Below are 19,665 nucleotides of genomic sequence, written 5' to 3'. Positions count from 1 at the left end.
CACACACACACACACACACACACACACACACACACACACACACACACACACACACACACACATCAGAGAGCTTGGAGCAGGACCTCTGAAGCTGGCGGAAGCTCAGACACAACACAGACCTAAACACCTGACAGGGAAAAGAGCTTCCACAAATACAGCTGGGAATTGCTAAAGGGGAGAAAGGTGATGTTGCTTGCTCCCATTGAGAGTTGCCTGAAATAAAGACTGAGTATCTCCTGCTAATTAGTTGTTTTTGTGCCAGTTTTGAACACCTACAAGTGCTTTATCAAAGCCTAATATGCACAGCCAACTGCTGAGGCATTCCTTAAAGGGTATTTGCTTGGTGAAGGCTGCCATTACAGTCGAGCAAACATTTCTAATCCTTATGGGAAGGTTATATGTCCTTTGCATTTGACCTACTGTAATTGCTTAGGAACAGCAGGCAACCTTTCTGCACCACCTGGGGACCAACTCCAGATGAGGCCCTCGTCAAACAAAATCAGAACCAAGCCAATATAATAATTTGTGTCATTTTCTTAGACAAAATATTTGATATTATCTATCTCTTGTTCACTGAATGAATACATTACTCCTTACACTTATTTTTTGTATGACATCTATTTTTTAATACTTTCAGTCCAAGGCCAAAAACTGTATTTTTTATGATTTTATTTGAATGAATTTCATGAATTTAAGTTTCCCTTTAAATATTTTGTCACAAGATGTACATTTGAAAATTCTGAAGGTTTCAAATATGATAGGTCATACTTTTGGTATAAAAGCATAATGACCAATTTTAGCTTTTATGTGTCATAATGACATCTTTGAGATGAGCGTTACATAGCACAGAACCTGCCCTCCTCAAGGTAACCAATGACCTCTTCCTAGCAGCTGGCAGGGGAGAGATTTTAACTCTTTTAGACCTAGGTGCAGCTTTTGACACAGTAGATCATGCCATTTTAATTGACTCTGGCATCAAATACACCACACTTGGCTGGTTTTATTCTGACCTCTTAGAGAGAACCTTCTCGGTATTCACAGGTAATTACTCATCATCTACAACTCGCATTACCTGTGGGGTACCACAAGGTTCAATTTTATTTTAGGTCCAATTTTATTTTCCATCTATATACTTCCTCTTGGACAAACTATCCAAAGTCATAATGTCTCTTTTCATTGCAGACGGCACACAGATATACCTTCCTCTGAGACCTGCTGACCCAAGAAGCCTAGCTGCTGTTTTAGATTGTCTCAGTGATGTCAACTGTACAACATTTCATTTAACTCAACGACTCTAAATAGGAAATCATATTGTACAGTCCTCCAAACCACATAAATACCATTCAGAATGGCCTTGGTCCCTTCTCCTTCCAAGCTTTGAACCACATATCAACAAAGTTATCCAGTCCTGTTTTCTTCATTTAAGAGCTGTCTCTAGAATCAAACCAATCCTCTCTCACCCTGACCTGGAAAAAGTAATTCATGCACTAATTTTCTCCAAATTAGACTACTGTAAACTCCCTCCTCTCTGGCATAAACCAAAAGCCACTCTCTCGCCTCCAACTAGTTCAGACTGCAGCAGCCAGGCTTCATACTGGTTTGAACAGAAGACATATGGGCAACAATTTCAGGAACTCTTTATATCCTCTTTCCTTATTAATAAGAACGGGAAGCAATCAAACATGGTGGCTCATTTCACTTTTAAGAACCAGAGACATTATACATTAGTATGTTGATCGGCAGCAAGATCATCGGTTCATGTGCAAGTCTCACCGAACCGTGGACCTGATACTGGCATTCTTCTGGGATCTGTTTGACAGGTTCAGCTGGAATTTCAATGAATGTAAATGTTCTGGCCTGTTTAAAAATGTTACGTTCATCCCCATATGATGAAACTGAATATTTTTATTATTTTATTCTCTACGCAATGAAAATCTTAATGCTCATTACGGTTAACATTATTTAAGACTTTCACTGACAGTATGACAGCTGCCTTACTGATTTATTTCATACCTATGATTCATTAAGTCTCATACTATTATCCACTGCATCCTCCTATGCTGCACAATGATTCAGTTATAAAACAGGCTCTCAGTTTCAAACCTATTTAGCAAGTTCCAACTATGAGACAACATTAAAACAAAAAGGCTGTAGGCAAAAATGCACAAAATTATTTAAAAGGAACAACAAGGAAGCATCAAACTGAAACTATTCAGTGAAACTCAACAACTTTTAAATGACCTTTACATCCATCGAAACATCCGGCCTCTTGCACACAACTGTGTTTATACAATACAGTTCAGTGGTACTGTACATTCTGATTAGTTTTTCTTGTTATTGCAATTATTTTTTCAGTACACAATTATAATGGCTGCTCATAATGGGTAATGTCATGCTAATGCCACACATAATTACACAAGGCCAGCTGTGAGCTCACACGGACACACGCACACATATTTTCACTCTTGCGTATGTGCATGGGTTTTATAGAAGGCCCTAGACATTTTATAGGAGGTAAAAGACCAGAATGTTTTACAAGCACAGATGCACATAGTCTTTAAAGATTACTGACAAGGCAGATTGAGGCGTGACATGCTCCAGTAATGATCACATTACCCCACCTCCTACCATCCACAGAACCAAAGGGGGGGGGTTTGGGAGAAAGTTTGAGGGGGAAGTGAAGGAGAGAGATAGGAAGGGAGGAAGACATGCATCAACACACATGCACTAATTGAATAATATAAACTAAGTATGTATTAGAACTAATGCATTTTATTGGTGTATCAGTTGTTAATTTAAATTGTTAAGTGTCAATATCACCTTGGGATTCCTTTAATGATTATAATGACAAAACTATTTTACTTAGGTGGACACTCGAGTAAATGCCTGACAGCATTAGTTGTACATGGATGAAATCACAAAACATTCTAACGAAAAAGGTCACCAGTAATGGCCGATGATTTTTTTCCCAGTAACCGTCCATGGCTGGGTCAGTGGTTGACCATATGTCATAAAAACCTATGAGCCAATATTTGGGATAAAGCAGAGAACAATACTCACGTTGTCCATCTGGCACTGACACTTCTTCCCTGATGCGTTTCAAAAATTTCAGAGACTATAATCATATTTTGGAACCAGTTTAATGATATATTAACAGGAGGCAGTGCCCATGCTGCCACAATGAAACACTTCTCATGCGCGACCACTCAGTCACGACAGACGAGCAGGACACACAAAAAAAAAAGAAAATAAGAGAGAGAAGTCTTGGCTGTGGTCACTGAGAGCCACAATCAGCTCAAATGCTGCAGGCTGCGGTCTGTGTGAGGATGGTACTCACACAGCGAGGTTTAACAAACAATTCAGGCTGTGAGTGGACATGAGCAGAAACAACTTGGGAGCGTGATAAAATACCTGTTATTCCCAGCGTAGGTGCTGAGGAGTGAATGCTAAAGCGGAGGGCACTATAGTGAGGACAAGTGTTCAGCTAAAACAACTACTAAAAAATCTGAAACACTGTCATATTGTAATGCTTAAAACATATAAATACTCTGATAATCGCTGCGTTTTTTGTTTATAACAATTTTTGTGCTCCACTTAATACAAAGGATCACATGACTTGTATGATTAAAACTGTCATCTGAATGCAGCTTTCCAGTGTTATGAGGACCTACTATTGATTGCAGTGTATTAGTAATAGCTTCTTCCTTTGTGTATTTGAGTCACAGCCAGCACACTCACAAATTATTATCAGAACAGAAATGTGAAACACAGACATACACCAACACACACACACACACACACACACACACACACACACACACACACACACACACACACACACACACACACACACACATCACAAACAAGCTGGAATAATTAGTTTGCAAAGTCATTTACTGCTTGCAGTTGGCCCCGTTTTCAACATATCATTTTTTTACCCCAACATTGTCATTTGTGTTGGTGGAAGTTCAAAGCCAACTTGGATAATAATAATAATAACAATAATAATTGACATATATAATTAATATTGTGTAATCAAACAGTTGCGTATCATCCAGCAACCCTCCACCAACTCCTGAGAGAAATATCTGCATCTTTAGCAGCAAGCTAGCTGCTGAGTGAGGAATTGTTGTGAATCTGTAGAGCTTTTTGCACTAAAAAGAGCTGCCTGCTGAGTCTGAAAATGAGCCTGATGAGAGCTGTGAATCAAGCAGTGAAAAACAATGAGCTGAAAGATGCTAAAACGCTCTGAAGAGCTGAAAGGAACTGTAGTCTGGTGATATCGAGAGTGTAGAGAGTCATTTGATCTATTGTTGATACAAAAATATTGATTTGTGCAGCTTTAAATCTTGCAAATACATTTCTAAAAAGGGTAAATGATCATTCATGCTACACTGAGTGTGTAAGTAATATGACATATTTTCCGAGACATGGGATAGTTACATAACTTAACACTGACATAAGGAGTGTGAGCCAAATCAAAATAGGACCCAAAACATATTGCAGTCTCAACCTGCCAGTAGATGAATTCAGGAAAGAAATGAACAACTAAACTAACAATGAGCACAGCAAAGCAGAAAAATGCAGATGTTAGTCTGAATAGCTCAAATTAGTCTCCATTTGCATATTTGCATTGTTCAGTCAGTGCAAATGGATGTTTACGGTGCGCACTGGTGTGTGTATTTGTGTGTGTGTGTGTGTGATGGTGATGGAGGGCTGGCTGAGGAGGTGAACGACTGTGGGGTAAGTGATGCTGATAGTGTGAGGACTGCACTGAAGCTGTACGCCAGGGGGCAGTCTGTAAAATGCATGGCTGCCCAAAAGTGGTAAAATCAGCAGTTTTCTTTCATTGGCTTTGGCTCTGGTGCCATTCAGGTCTTTTTACGGAAGACAACTGACTGCTCAACTGTTCACGTGACAAACTTCACTTTTCTCTTGGAGCAGGAAAAGGCAGAGTCACATCATAAGATGGATTTTAAAGGTTAATGTAGGAGGAACATTCTCTGTTAGACCTCCTTAATTAGATTAGTGATCTTGTCATCCCATCTCAAGTGTTTTTTTGAAATACTGTGCCCCCCATGAATCTGACTGACTCCACTGAGCTCACAGTGGCAGCATGGATTAATAAGGGGAGACCGGCTTGTGGATTCATAACACCCAACACGGCTCTCCACTGTGTTTGCAGTGTAAAGGTCAAGGCTGTTGTTAGCAAGCTGAGAATCCAGTCTTACAACCTCTTTCTGGTAGACTGACTCAGTGTTTGTAATCTAAAAAGTTTGTTGCCTGGAAACTTGAACATCTTGCATCCAAAAGTTCCTAAAGGCAAATGTACAACTGTACTGTTTATTTTCCATAACCACAGCTCACTTTTTATGGGTCAATGATTATTTTTATTGTGTATGAACACATATATTTAAGCCTATATACTGTAGCCAAAAGAGTATTTGTGTAGACATGTGTGTGTAGATAGTATAGTGTTCAACACATTCCAAAATGTTGCTGTAGATACTAATATGATCTAGTTGTATGCTCAGATAAGCCAAGCTAATTGTTTGTAGCCTTTAGAAGCAGAGCTGCCAAGTGCTGCTGCATAACATCCACTTCTGCAGAACTCCACACCAACAGTTTGCTATGTGTATTTTTCATATGAAATTAGTTGTTTCCAACGGCAAGTAAAGACTACCTGAGGGACTCAATTTTCCCTGATTTTTCACAGTTCCCTTTAGAGCCACATAAGGCCTTATAAACCTTTACAACTGGGTGGATTTGTAGAACTTTTTTCAGCTGTCTGCTACATCTGGAAATGAGCTTGATGAAAGCTGTCAGTGTTAATCAAACAGTAAAGTTGCAGGCTATAAAACCAAAACAATGAGCTGAAAGCTGCCAAAACACTCCGTAGAGCTTAGAGCCACATAAACCTTTATTAACCTGTCTTCATATTTTTCCACTGTTTGTGGCAGTGTTAAAATTGTGGTTTATTTCAAAACTAACTATATAGGTACAGATCATAAAAAACAAAATGTTTCAATGCCCCCCTTTATTGAATCTCCTTTAAACCTGTCACATAACCAGCTGAGTCAGTTAAGTTTAAGTAAAATGGCAAGTAAAAGATCGATTTTTATGACTACTCACCATCAGACCACCTCATGGCATCATCCAGATTTGGTGGCAGCCCCTTCCAAAGCGTGCTGTCTTTAGGGTAGCCCAGGTCCATACGTCTGAGGTGGTCATCGTAGCGCCAGTAGTGGTTGTCCTTGAAGAAGTAGGTTTTGTCGTTGTGTAGCCAAACAAAGGCAGCATCAACGCTATCCAAAGGTAGGCCGAAGTCACTGATAGAACGAGGGTAACCCTCCTCCACGTTATTGTCTTTAAATACCCAATACTTCAGACCTGAAAGGGTGGATACAGAGGTCACAGTTAAAGGAAGAAATAAAATCTTTATAGTTTGGAATTTATCCACCAAATTACAACAGAAACATTTAAAAACACATCAGTGTTGATTGTGCTTGATGCGGTGTAGCAAGGAAGCAAAGACATGCTTAGTTAGTCATTTAAACCCACAAAGATAAATACAAACTGAATGTTAAGAGAAATGTGAAATCAGAGACCTTTAAAAAAGACTATTTTGTGGTCCCCAGGCCTCTCATACACAGCATCCACGCTGTCCAGATTGGGTGGAAGGCCCCTCCAGAAGCGATGGATCTGAGCCGGATGCAGAGACACCAGGTGCTTTTCTCGAGTTAGTCGCCAAAAGTACTTCCCTGTGACAGACAGGAAGTGGTTAGAGCTTGGAACTTCTTCACAATATCCTGTAGGAGTCTACAAGAAAAGACATGTTTAGTTAGGACACATCATATTGCACGTCCTACCCCTAAGTGATCATTTTGTTACCTTTGTTTGGCTTCTTTTGCCTACCTGTGAAAAACAGTATTGGGATATATAAATAGCTGCGCTTGTGCTAAGAAGAGAAGTGTAACTAATTAGCAAGAATGGGATCTTTAGCCAATACACATCATGTACTGTATGTTTTAAGAAATAGTTTTCTTTATCTAACATATTTTGGCTGATGAAAGCTCTCTTGCTTTATAAATATATAAGGCACGCCGACCAATAAGCCAAAAAGATCCATTTTAAGCTCAGCAGATAATAAGTGTACAGCAAAAACAGTGTGGCCCTATGGGACCATTTTGTTTAGACTGCAGAATATGTGATGGTGTGTGAGCCTGTGATACGAGCCCTGGGAGGCACACATGGCTTAGCTTTCTATTGATCGCTGGAGCCACCATTCTGTCCTGTGCCCGAGCCCTGTCCCTTCCTCTTTCACTTTATCTCCTCTCCATTCACCTCGTTTTCTCTCTTTTCTCTCGCTGTCACTCTCCATCTATCTGTCTGTCCGTCTGTCTCTCTTGTTTACTTTCTCATTTTAAGCTTGAATACCTTTGAAAAAGAAGGCCTCCCCTCGTATTTGGGCCACGGCATCAAAGTGACTGGTGCATCTGTCTGGGGCATCTCGCGCCAGCCTGAGAAAGGGAAAGTTGGAGGACGAAAGAAGGAAAAGTTGAAGAAAGGAGAATAAAGAAAGACGAAAGAGAAACAGACACTAACTTCAATTTCATATTCTGAACATTGAGTGAGGCTATGTACATACCTACCTGATGTTTTACATAAAAAACTTCAAACAAATTCACTTATTGTAAGGTATGCGGTTCACGAAAAATAGACCCAAACCAGTTTAAGCCATTTGCATAAAAAAACAACAGCTATGCACTAATTGCAACCACCTATCGAGAGAGTCTGAGTGTGTGCATGCATGTGCATGTGTTTCCTTCAATTAAATAGGCTAAACATTAGGTGAAATGCTATCACGCTGACACGGTGAGGTCCCCCAGTGCATTTATCCCTGGGGCTAATAAGTGATTTAAGGCACTGACGTGGTTCGCCTGCCAATGATGAAGCCATTAGCACCACAGGGCTGCCACTGTGAGTGGGAGGCCGCCCTCGTCTTATCAACAAAGATCTCCTTTCAGAGCTCTATTAACACAACACCTCTGCCTAGCGGTCAGCATTTGTGACCCTTGTCAAACATAATACAGCTTTTCCATGTATCAGGACCAAACAGAGATGGTGAAAAATGAGTAATGAGGGCAGCCAATACTCGTGAGGAAAAGAGGGTTTTATATGCCTGTTTAGTTTAGAGCTGATGCGTAGTCTTTGTGTATTAGTGTGGGTGTATTCGTGGAGGCCAGCAAGCATTGGGTGTTGTTGCTAGTGTAGTTTGAAACACAGTTTGATCACTCCCTAAGCAAGCTGCCCTCTCTTGATCCTATTAATTCAAGAGACAAGTTAACTCACTTTACCTCTAAAGCAACCAGGCTCTGTTTAATGTTTATTAGTAATTAATATCGGATCTGTAATGTTAGCACTATGGCAAGTTAATAAAAATACAAAGGTGTTGTTTAGTGCATAAATGTATATAAATAAATATTCAAAATTGTACTGTGCTGGATTTTTTGCCCTGCCAGTTGATGTACATTATGAAAAATATTCAGCCTCAGCAATGCAACAATAATACAAATAAGACATTTCCTGGTCACATGACAGCCTACTGCTGTGAGTAATTGTGTGAAAATGCAGAAAAAAGACCCCTGAATCCAGGTCATCACTCAGAATTCACTTATGGTTCATGTGCTGTGTAGTCTGACTGACACGCTGCACTGCTGCACAGGGTGGTCTGTCCAAGTCTTTGGTCCAGAGTGAGATATCTTTACAGCTAGTGAACCGATTGTACCACTGATGGTAATTACATTTTGTCTCCATCCTATTTCCTCTAGTGCCATTACTCTCACCTCAAGTTGTCACTGGACCATTTTTTAAGGGGAACTTTAGTGATCTTTCCCTACCACTTTCCAGAATATCCACCTATACATATCCACTTATCTTAATTAAATATTTATGTTGCATCATCTATTTACAATTTTGACTCTTACATTATCTCTCTCTTTAATAACCCACTAATGCCAAATGACCAGTAACGCACAAATAATATAAAAATAGAGAAACATATAGACATATGCGGATGAAACACATACCATATATTGTGGCAATCCATCAGCACATTTTTTCATGTGCACATTGCCATGACAATGAGCACACTCAAAGAGTGAGCTGAAGAGCCATTGACCTGTGTGTGGAACACTTAAGCCAATCTTTATATTTTTCAAATTCTCCTAGAGCAGTGATTCTCCACCAGAGGTACATGTACCCGTATATACTTGTGAAGATGCCAGGGGGTATGTAGAAACATTGGAGAGTCACTCAATTAATATGAAGAAATTGAGATTATGATTTGATAAAAATACAAATAAATCCACATTCAGCTGTAACACATGAACAACATGCATCCAAAAGTTCCTAAAGGCAAATGTACAACTGTACTGTTTATTTTCAATAACCATAGCTCACAGCGATGAGAGCGTGAGAAAACTAGCACGTAAGCAGAGAAGTTAAAACAGTTAACTAAATGGATAAGTAACAGATGGTTGGAATTGTTCGCACGTCAAATGGATAAACAGTTGACAAAGTAGGCTAAAAGCAATGAATAAATTGTCAGAATAGATAGGTAAAAGTAATAGGAATGGTTCATAGTTAGCAAAAATAATTCAAAAACAGTTAAACAGCTAAAAGTAATAAATGGGTAAAACAGATGGTTAAAAAGGATAAATGTAAACATAGTTCATGTTAAATGTAATTAATTAACAACTGAAGTAGTTGGCTAATAAACTGTGGAACTATATCGCTAATAGTAATGGATAAAAAGTTTAAATTGTTATTTTAAAATAGTAGATAGTTAAAACAGTTGTCTAGTAGGCTAATGAATAATAATTTGCTGAAATGAATGAAGAGACGATAACAGCGACCATTAGATCCACCTTTCTATCATTAGTTAAAAAAATATTTAAAATCAGTTCAAGTGAACATTTGGGAGAGGACATGATGTGTGCACGAAGGGATACTTGAGCTCAACTGGCAGGATCGTTGGCAAGAAAGGTTGGAAACCCTGTCCTAGAGGCTCCACACTGCAGCATTTAGGGGCTGTTAGTGAGTCTTTTTTACTTTAAACTGCCTTTCCGTCTTCATATACAGGGGACATTTACTACAGCCTATGCATCACCATATTCACCAAGGCAGTGGACAAACACACAGACACAGACACACACACTTTGTGTTCTGATATTTTCTTGATTATATGAATTCTAATGTTTTTTTTTTCTTTTCACTCTATAATTTCTTAATGCTTTAGCAATATTATCATTGTTACACTCATGCCAATAAAGCAAATTGAATTGAAATTGAAATGAATAGGGGCCTGAGGGCGCTTGGAAAAGAACAAACCACTAGTGTGTGTGTTTGAGAGGGCCAGATAAGGAATGTAGTGTTTGACAGTCAGAAAGGTTCTTGTGTGGCACTATCAGATCTTACTTACAGGAGAGTGGATCTGTTTTCAGGAAGGTCCAGCAGGACAGGAGGTTCAGCCGTCTGGGAGGGGCTGCCTGGTCGATTTGTATGGGACACTGAGTCTCTAACACCTAGGGAGGATACGTGATAAAAGAACACACAAAAGACAAGGCAATTAATTGTGTATCTGGCTCAGCTGCTTTCCATAATTTTATATAATCGTTTTGCAAACTTGTGTGGGGTATTTCTTTTCTTTTTTCTTGTTTTCAGTGGATGGGTGTACCCTCATACCGTAGAGCTGCCAGACGCGGACCTTGTCTTCATAGGGTAGGTCGTATTTCAGAGGGTCTCCTACAGGACCCTGGTAGTACGGTCTCATGATGGACTCAATGGCTGAGGTGTGGACCAGGCCGATGGCATGACCAAACTCGTGGACAGCGACCGCAAATAGATCCATCCCATGAGAGTCTGACGGAGACAGATAAAAGGAGAGAGACACAAAAATCGTCATTTGGCAGCATGTTTTTATACATCTTATAATGATATTTGGAATTCCTTACCTCCTTCAAAATGGATAAATTTAACCATTTTGAACTCAGTTAAAACTGATCTTTAAAAGAGGATTTGACATGTAGATGTGTGTGTGTGATAGGGTATCTTTCATGAGGGGTTTCTGGTATCTTTATTTTATTATTGTTTGTCTTTCGATGTTCAGCTATATGTAAATGATGGTATGTGCCATAAGTTGTTATAGTCTGAAAATAAACATAAAATAAATGTTTGTGTCATGCACTTGCATTTGAAACAACGATTTGAAACTGGAATAAAACCCTCCAATTTAGAAAACCGCTAATTTCCCTGCACCGTTTAGGTGAGCAGTCAGTTTAATCAAAGAAGCAGCAACAGAATGCTGGACACAGCGTATTTTTCTCTCCTCCAATCTTTTATACCCAGCCTAGTAGTAAATTACTTGACAAGAAAATTGCAAACTAAAAATCTTTGACACAGCTCTTCTTTCCTCCCCCTCAACATTTCATAAAAAGATTCTGCACCCTTTTGTGGCTGTAAGAGGAAACAACAGACACAAATATTGTGAAAGGTGTCTTAAACAGACATGATAATAAAGGTTTTCACTTGGGGGAGTATTAGTATCTTTTATAAATCATGAATTACTTTTAGTTTAACTGCTACTATCTCAGCGTCAGCCTTGACAGAGATCACCTTGCTGTTTAAAGTTTGTGACTTCTGTAGAACCAATACAACCCCTGTTTGCATGTGTATCCCTTTTATGAGTGAACTCTATAGGTTGCAACTTAAGAGGCGTGACAGACAGCTCTGGTGGCTGTGAGTGCTGTTAGGCATGTGGGGTAGTGAGATAACTATGGTAATACTGCCTGAGCACCTGGGCTGCCAATCAAAACCTGAGTGCGGAAAGACACCTAAAGAGTCTGCAGGCTATTAAAGCACATTTCCCTCGATGTTCAACTAAAGAAGAAAAGGAAAAGCCTCCAAAAACTCCTTGTCTGGCTCTGCTAAGCAAGACAAAACCTGGGGTTTAGAGATTTAGATTTGCAAAATATGTGAGTGCTAGCGTGTCGAGCCAAGCTAGCTTAGGGCTCCTTGGTGGTTAGGCTGAAGTCTGCATTCTGTTAACCTTATGTTGGCCTCGACTTGGGAACATCTAAGCGCTGTGCTCTGTCAAAAGACAAAGGACAATTGGAGACATGCACTTGTGCTTACAACACCTGGGATGTTCAGAAGCCAAATGCCAACTCTAATCTACAGGAGCACATGGTGCAGAGAGGAAAGGTGGATAAAAGGAGGGATCAAGGGGGAGAGAACAGGGATTCAGAACAAAGTAGGTACCATGTCATCGTATTTACAGTCCATCAGAGGTTGGCGGAAAAAAATCCTAATGCCTGCGGACAAAGTCAGAGGCTGAGAGATTTAGGTGGATGAACGAGACTCATTGAGTTAGACACTCGTGGCACACAGACAGGGAGCAGGAAGGAGAGAGAGAGAGAGAGAGAGAGAGAGAGAGAGAGAGAGAGAGAGAGAGACAGACAGACAGAGAGGTTTAGAGTAAACAGACTGCACGGTAGATGGCGTAAGCATATATCCAACTAACAGAGCTGTTTTCAAGGTATCATAAGATATTGTTTTTTTGAAAATCTCATTACACTGATGCACAGTAAATGTAATATATTAAGGGGGTACTTCTACTTTGGATATAGCATGATGTACCTAGAATGCTACAAACATAGCCTGCAGCATTGAGTTAAAAGTTTAATAAGGATGGCGTACCATACGGTAGATGGAAAGAAGCAGGAGCACAACTAGCCGAGGGCTATCCTTTTCATTTGATGTGAATCCTTGCATTACCTTGCGCCATAATGACTCTAGAATCAATATGTTTATCAGAATATTAAAGTTATATAACTGTTTCTTTTTTACTATAGGTAAAGGAGGTCAAACAAAGTGCTGAGATGAAACGACACATTCGCTTTATTTGTTCATGAGCGTGTAGATGAACAGAGGATGATGACACAGCAAATCCAGCAGCAGCACCCCCCCCCCCTTGCAGTTTTTAATCGCAGGTCAGGAAATATGTTGGATTTCCTAATATGAGAGATGAAAGAAAGCTTAATATGAGTTCCGTTGCTCGCAAACACCGTCATGACAAAGTGTTGTGCACTCCTAGTTTCGCAGTGACAGAGATTCTGATTTTGTTTTTTAGAAAAACATTGATTCCAAGAGTTTAACACGGCCAAGGATAAACATTAAGGGTCATCAAGCATTGAGGAAGAATAGTCAGTATGTATTGGTTGTTTTTGTTTGGTGTCACTAAAACAATTGATTGAGCTCCCTAAAATTCCATACAGGCGATATCTGCAGGCACAGCTGACCCAAATGTTTCTTTCCTGCATTTTTTACCCTCAGATTGAGGAAGCCATTAGTCTTACAATACCCTATTGGACAGTGCATTGAAGGCTTAATTTTACTTTATGCTCCAGTGCAGCTCAGACCCTAATACTTATACACTAAAAACTCAAATGGGACGCTGATCATAATATTAATATTCCTGAGGAGGAGAGAAGTCAGATTTATCATATGTTACAGCGTTATGGTAGATTAAATTTGAAAAAAAAAATCAGAGAAAATGTACATGGGGGACATTTTAGAGTTTAAAACAACATTTGTCAGTGCTCTCTGGTGGACAAACCATGTAATGGTGCTACTGTTTTGAAATGACTTCCATCAAAACTTCATCATCCTTGTGCTGCAATTTCTTGTTAGTTATCTTCCAGGATATAGGCAGAGAATCGGCCGATAACATCCCCCATGCGAATGTACTGGTCAGTTATTAAATTAAACTTTCCCTTTTCAGCTAGTCTGTATGTGTTTGGATACACTTCCCCTCTCTGTGATTTTGGCCTGCCCAAGGGAAAGTGGATACAAAGAGCTATTATGTCATGTCAAAAATTAATTGAGAGGACTGGAAGTCTGCATCAGCTCCTTTTGTGAATATTTAGTGTGTTAAATTAGGCAAGTTGGCAGCGCTAGAAAAATGATCCTTTAAGCTACAGAACAGACTGGATGGCTGCTATACAAAACAGGAGATGTGGGACTGTCACATCAATGGGTTAGATTTAATGAATACGTTTGCAACAATGGGCGGCAATCAACATGTAGGTGCATCTGGCTCAAAACCATCAATGCGTAAACGGTGAGGAAGAAGGGACGCAAATGGTTGCGTTTCCTGACCAACAGAATCAAGCCAGCACATAAAAAGAAGACAAAATGAAAAAGAAGCAGATTTTTCTTAACATTTAAAATCCTGTATTGTTTACATTTATGTTTACCAGCTAGCAGTATTCTTCTTCCCTGCCTTTGTTGGGGCATTGCTGCATTTCTTGGTGCATAATCGCCACCTGTACATCAGTTGAATAGTGTGACTCCATTTGAAGGAATGTGTCTCACTTCACCTGTGCACTGATAAACACAACGGGGACCCACTCACAGCGAAACAGCTTCATACCTGTACTAGGTCAACCCCTCCACAGGGAACCTTTAACAATGGATCATGTGAGTCCATGTATGTGAAAGAAACACTGCACCACTCTGCAGTTCCACTCAGCTCTACAGAGCGTTTCTGTGTCTGTTAGGATTGTTTTGGTTTTATGGGCTGCAACTTTACTGGCATTCTTTTCAGACGCAGCAGGCAGCAAAAACATAGAGAGCCCCATATTTCGCTCAGGAGTAACTGGAGACCAAAAATAAAGCCAAAAGCAGAGTAAATATTAGACTTACGTTCATCAGGTAGCCAGAAACATGCACTTTCTAAATAGGCAACCGTTTCCAACATCAACTTTTGTCAGTGACATGTTTACAGCTCATGCACTGCCACCAAGTAGCCATCCCAAAAATATAACAGTTAATGCATATTTAAGAAGCAAAAAAAGTCAAAATAGAAGTATACTGCCAGAGAATCATAGGCTGCATTCATATAAAACTACAACTCAGAGGAGAATCGTAGATGCTGCATGCAGCAGGCCATTTATTACTGAGATAAAGTGCATTCGTAGTGCTGTGAAATGACCTTAATGTCAGGGTGAAATATTTGAATACCACATTGCTTTAGAGTTACACTGTTAATTGGCTAGCTATTATCCTTTCCAGTGCATTAGAAATAAAGAGAAGATTTGAAATTCTATAATTAGCAAGGACCTTGGCCTCGAGGTAAGTCCCAAATTGCTTAAGGCATTTATAAAGTCTCAAAGTAAAGACTAAAGAGTATGAGAAATATCGCAAGGGCAATATCTTATTTTTATAGCGTAGAAATTATGTTGTCTCTAGTATACTACCTGAATCTAAGATCACATAAAACATAATTCTCTCCTAAAAAACTGTTACAAAATCAAAGGCAGCAGTATACAGTGCAGTGTTGTTTTTATTGGCATTGATTAGCTATAGAAACAGAGGGCTTTAATGCCTCTGCAGAGTCCAGGCGAAGAGGAAGAGGCAGGTGCCTGATTTACAAATGAAAAAGTCTGATCTGTTTTATTTGATGTACATTGCATTTATTGCGGTGAGTGAAAGAAGTAACCTTGAAAGCAGGAACATCTAACACAGTAAGATGATTCAGAGCCAGCATGTTTTCACTCTTGCTCACAGTGAAGGCTGTGTTTTTAACACTATGGCTGTCTTCCATCAGACTGCCACCACTGTTTTAATGTTCAATTATGGCTGGAAATGTAATTCTTCACACAGAGGATCTTCTTTGTTTTAGTTCTCTGCTGGATTTGTTTTAGTTTCTCTGTAATGTTGGACATTTTGATTTTGGAATAGAGAAATAGATTGGGGTCATAAAGACAAGAACACACTCCTGACCCCTCCTTCCTCCACCGCCCCACCGCCATTAACCAAACCCTTATTTATGCAGATGATTCAGTAATCTACTATCATGCCATCTTGTCCTGCCACTGCCTGCTGTGAGGTCTAATTGGAGCAGATTGAGCTTCTGTAACATATGGCTCACAGCTTTAACAGGGCAAAAGCAGAGAATGGAAATGAACACAAGCCCTGGCTGCATCATAGACTCACCAGCTGGTACAGTCACCACCATCTACACCCCCGCTACAAGCTTTAAGTTCCATCTCTACGGGGAAGGACGGCATAGAGGGCCTGAGAGCCACGATGAGCTTAAGTATTTTTCATCCTGAGGTTTTAGTTACAATCATGACAGTGTTTTGTGGATAAGCATAACTTTTCTTGACATGGAAACTGTAAGTGCATGGGGCTAATACTAGTCATACATCACCACATACATCATACAGCATCACAGGATTCAGATCCTTTATATAAAGGAAAAGTTATATATGCTTATTAGCTTGCAAAGATTTTGACGAGAAGATTGATACCACTCACAAGTTTCTACATCAATTAGGAAGCTACAGCCAGCAGCTGGCCATCTTAGCTTAGCCTGGAAACAGGTGTAAAGAGCAAGCCTAGCTCTGTCCCATGGTAAAAAAAACTCCATACATTTTGTTGTTGATTTTGTTTCCTGTGGACAGAGGCAGACTAATTGTTTCCCCCTGTTTCCAGTATTTGTGCTAAGCTAAGTTATTCAGCTGCTGGTAGCTTATTATTAACAATCTTCTCATCAACCTCTTGGATGGGAAAGCAAAAACAACAATTTCCCAAAATTGTCAAACTTGACCTTTGAGTAAAAGTAGCAGTACAACAGTGTAAAATGACTCCATTACAAGTTGAAATCCTGCATTGAAGTAAAGTAAGCATCAAAACAAACGTGTATTAAAGGTAAAAGTACTTATCCTTACAATATTTCTCTCTGAAATGTAGTGGGGTAGCAGTATAAAAAATGTAAATACTCTAATTGAGTACAAGCACTTCAGAATTGTACTTGAGTAAAGTAAGTCGACTTCCACACATCGTTCCTCACTACAAAGACAGACTGATATTTCGGCACCAAACAGCATGTCCGCAACCCTGGAAATCTCATCACTATGTCACTGTGTTCAAATCACGCTTTTATCGATTGTCATTGGAGTAGCTGTTAGTTGACATTTCAGATTATAGTGTTGCTTCTAGGTCTGGTAGAGACATATTCCTTTCAGCTCTTCATTGCCATAAATCAAAGAAAACATTTTTCTGTCAGGTAAAAATACTTTAATACGCTCTAAATATGGTGCTTTTGTCATCTGTTAAGAAATTTAAAACACTCAATTCTTGTCAAATCACCATGGCATCGCTTGACAATCAAAGGGGATCGATTTAAGTCAACACTTCAATTTCTTTTGTTAATTGCTAAAAACAAGAATCCATGGCTATCAGTGGCATATTAGAGTAAATTGTTTGTTTATGGCAGTGTCCGGAAATGAAAGCCTTTTATGCCTCCTAATAAGCTTGTGATAACAATCACCGCCCCTTTAGTCACTACACTGAGTCCTGCATCTGAAGCCATTGTATGTTATATTCATAGTTCTAACATATTAAATATTAATTATAGAATCTGGAACGTGAACAAAGGGTAGAAGCACAGCTTGGCTCCAAAATACAGTCAGCGTTCTAGTTTTGGATAAAAAGTCTCAGCGAGCAAGTTCAACACAGTTTTCAGTCTCTTTTAAATTTTTTCTTTTTAAGTTTTCTACACACGGACTCCACATCAATTTCCTCACTTTATAGTACTCTGGGAGTCTCTGAGAAAAGTTTTAGAGAGACGTTTCCCTGAATAACACTCCATATCCTTTCTCCCCATCATCCCTCCATCTTCTACCCTTCTTTTGATTTAGACCCACACTGCCTTTCACTAATTAATGTAATACATGCATATTCAAGCCCATGAGTGCAACACTTGACACTTACAAGCAAATATCCTCACCTGGAGATCTGAAGGTCCACGCCTCATCATCATCAAAGTGCGTATCCCCAGCTGTGAACCTCTCCCCGGGGAAAAATGCGTGGGCCACAGTTCCCCCTGGCCCATCAAAGGGATATCCATCATTGTGGTCAGCCTTAGTGAAGTCGATTTGAATGTCTGCATCACTTCCTGCCACCTCGTGGAAGTTAAGAGGTGCGATGTCACTCCAGACCTTCAAGGCGTAGTACATTAGGGCTCGAACAGTGTCCCTGCCCAGTAAGGCCGAATCCTTAGGGAAGGTCCTCACTCTGAGAGAGGAAAGGGAGGAGACAGATACGTTACATAAGAGAAGAAGGGACAATGTTACACATACCCTGAGCACAACTCACAAAAAAGGAATATGCCCTTTAAATGTTTGTATCATAACACATTACCCCAAAATAAAATGTAATAAATGAATAAAAACATCTTTTTTCATCCTTAATCCTCCCACTCAATCTTTTAACTGCCACTTTCAGTCAAACTAACAAAAAAGTTGTCTCCTTTCAGATAATATCTTTCATGATTCATAGCAACATTTTTTGTTATTTTGTTGAGACTTTGGTGCCCTTTATAGTTCTGTATTAAAAAGGGACAGAGCTATGAATAGTCAGTTTTTTGCTGCCAATAGAAAGGTGAATTTTTAGCACATTTGACATAGTTGATTACAACAGTTTGCCTGGAAAAATTGACTGAGGCTCACTGAAACTGGAATAAAGAACTTTCTCTTTTGTGTTTGGAAAGTTAAAAAAAGTCTAATATAGTGCAGTATGTTAGAGCCATATGAGTGTTAAATGAGGCACACAATTTAGGAAGTCTTAGGAACTCTTGAATGTGTCAACAGAATTTTTATCTGCAGTCCCCGGTGAAACTTGTTTTTACAATTAATGGATAGTGGTTGGATCATTAATGTAACAAACGTGATTTAGATAGTTAACAGTTTAGAAAAACAGCTTGTGGAACAAAATCAGCTCATCATCTCTGCCAGAGCCAAGGCAAAAAGGAAACATAATGACAAGATAAATAAATACAACTATCCTATTGTTGCGATGTTGCGAGCAGTGTTTAGACCTCTTCAGAGGTTTGTTCACCCGTCTCGAAGCCGTATCCTGATGACCTGCTGATGTTTTTTACAGCAGAGGATAACTTCTGAGTCACAACAACTTTCGCCACCAGCTACATTACAGACCTTTCATCCCCACATGAGCCAGAGCAGCAGCTGCTCCAACGACTTAGCTCATAGCTGAGGTTGTCCGGACCTTTATCGTCAATGTCAAACTTCTGAACACCTGCCAGAGGAGCTCACACCAGCGACATCTCTTTAATCTCTCAAATCACTTCTCAAGTCGCACGTAAACTAGCTCACACACTTATGCACATTCGGTCTTGTTTTATCTCTGTTTTCAGTTTTGTTCTGGTTCGTCACTGCTTACTTTTTTATCCATTTCTTCAACTTCTCTCTTTCTCAATCTTGTTAGACATATACGTACATATATACAGTTATTTTTCTCTCCCTCAACACCTTGTGAGGTCATATGATGTATGTTTGAACAGCATATGCTTGATTTTCTTGTGTTTCAGTGTTTCTTTGATTTTGTAAGCTTTCTTGTCCGCCTCCTTCTTTGTGTTAAAATAATCCCTACCTCAGTGATAATGGGTCCTAGAACAACCAAATATGAGTTTTTCTTGAATTTTATGAAAAACTCACTATTTTCCGTCTGATCATATCATCCAGACTCAACAAACTCTTGCACTTAGTGGTTTGCAATTGGTGGAGAACAAAACTGAGC

General features: G+C 39.5%; 1 protein-coding gene across 1 annotated transcript in view; it reads right to left on the bottom strand.

Annotated features, from left to right (window-relative positions):
- The window catches only part of LOC127370789 (matrix metalloproteinase-17-like), an 80,310-nt gene that overhangs the window by 2,835 nt on the left and 57,810 nt on the right, over nt 1-19,665 (bottom strand). Inside the window, exons 4-9 of the mRNA XM_051413153.1 lie at nt 17,858-18,144; nt 10,747-10,923; nt 10,484-10,586; nt 7,438-7,520; nt 6,609-6,761; nt 6,133-6,390 (exon numbers count right to left, since the gene is read on the bottom strand). Of these exons, the coding sequence (XP_051269113.1) occupies nt 6,133-6,390; nt 6,609-6,761; nt 7,438-7,520; nt 10,484-10,586; nt 10,747-10,923; nt 17,858-18,144 (1,061 nt within the window). The remainder of the gene's footprint in view (nt 1-6,132; nt 6,391-6,608; nt 6,762-7,437; nt 7,521-10,483; nt 10,587-10,746; nt 10,924-17,857; nt 18,145-19,665) is intronic.

The sequence above is a fragment of the Dicentrarchus labrax genome, unplaced genomic scaffold, assembly GCF_905237075.1.
Source record: "Dicentrarchus labrax unplaced genomic scaffold, dlabrax2021, whole genome shotgun sequence".
In the NCBI taxonomy this organism is placed as follows: Eukaryota; Metazoa; Chordata; class Actinopteri; family Moronidae; genus Dicentrarchus; species Dicentrarchus labrax.
This window is presented reverse-complemented; position numbering and strand designations above follow the sequence as displayed.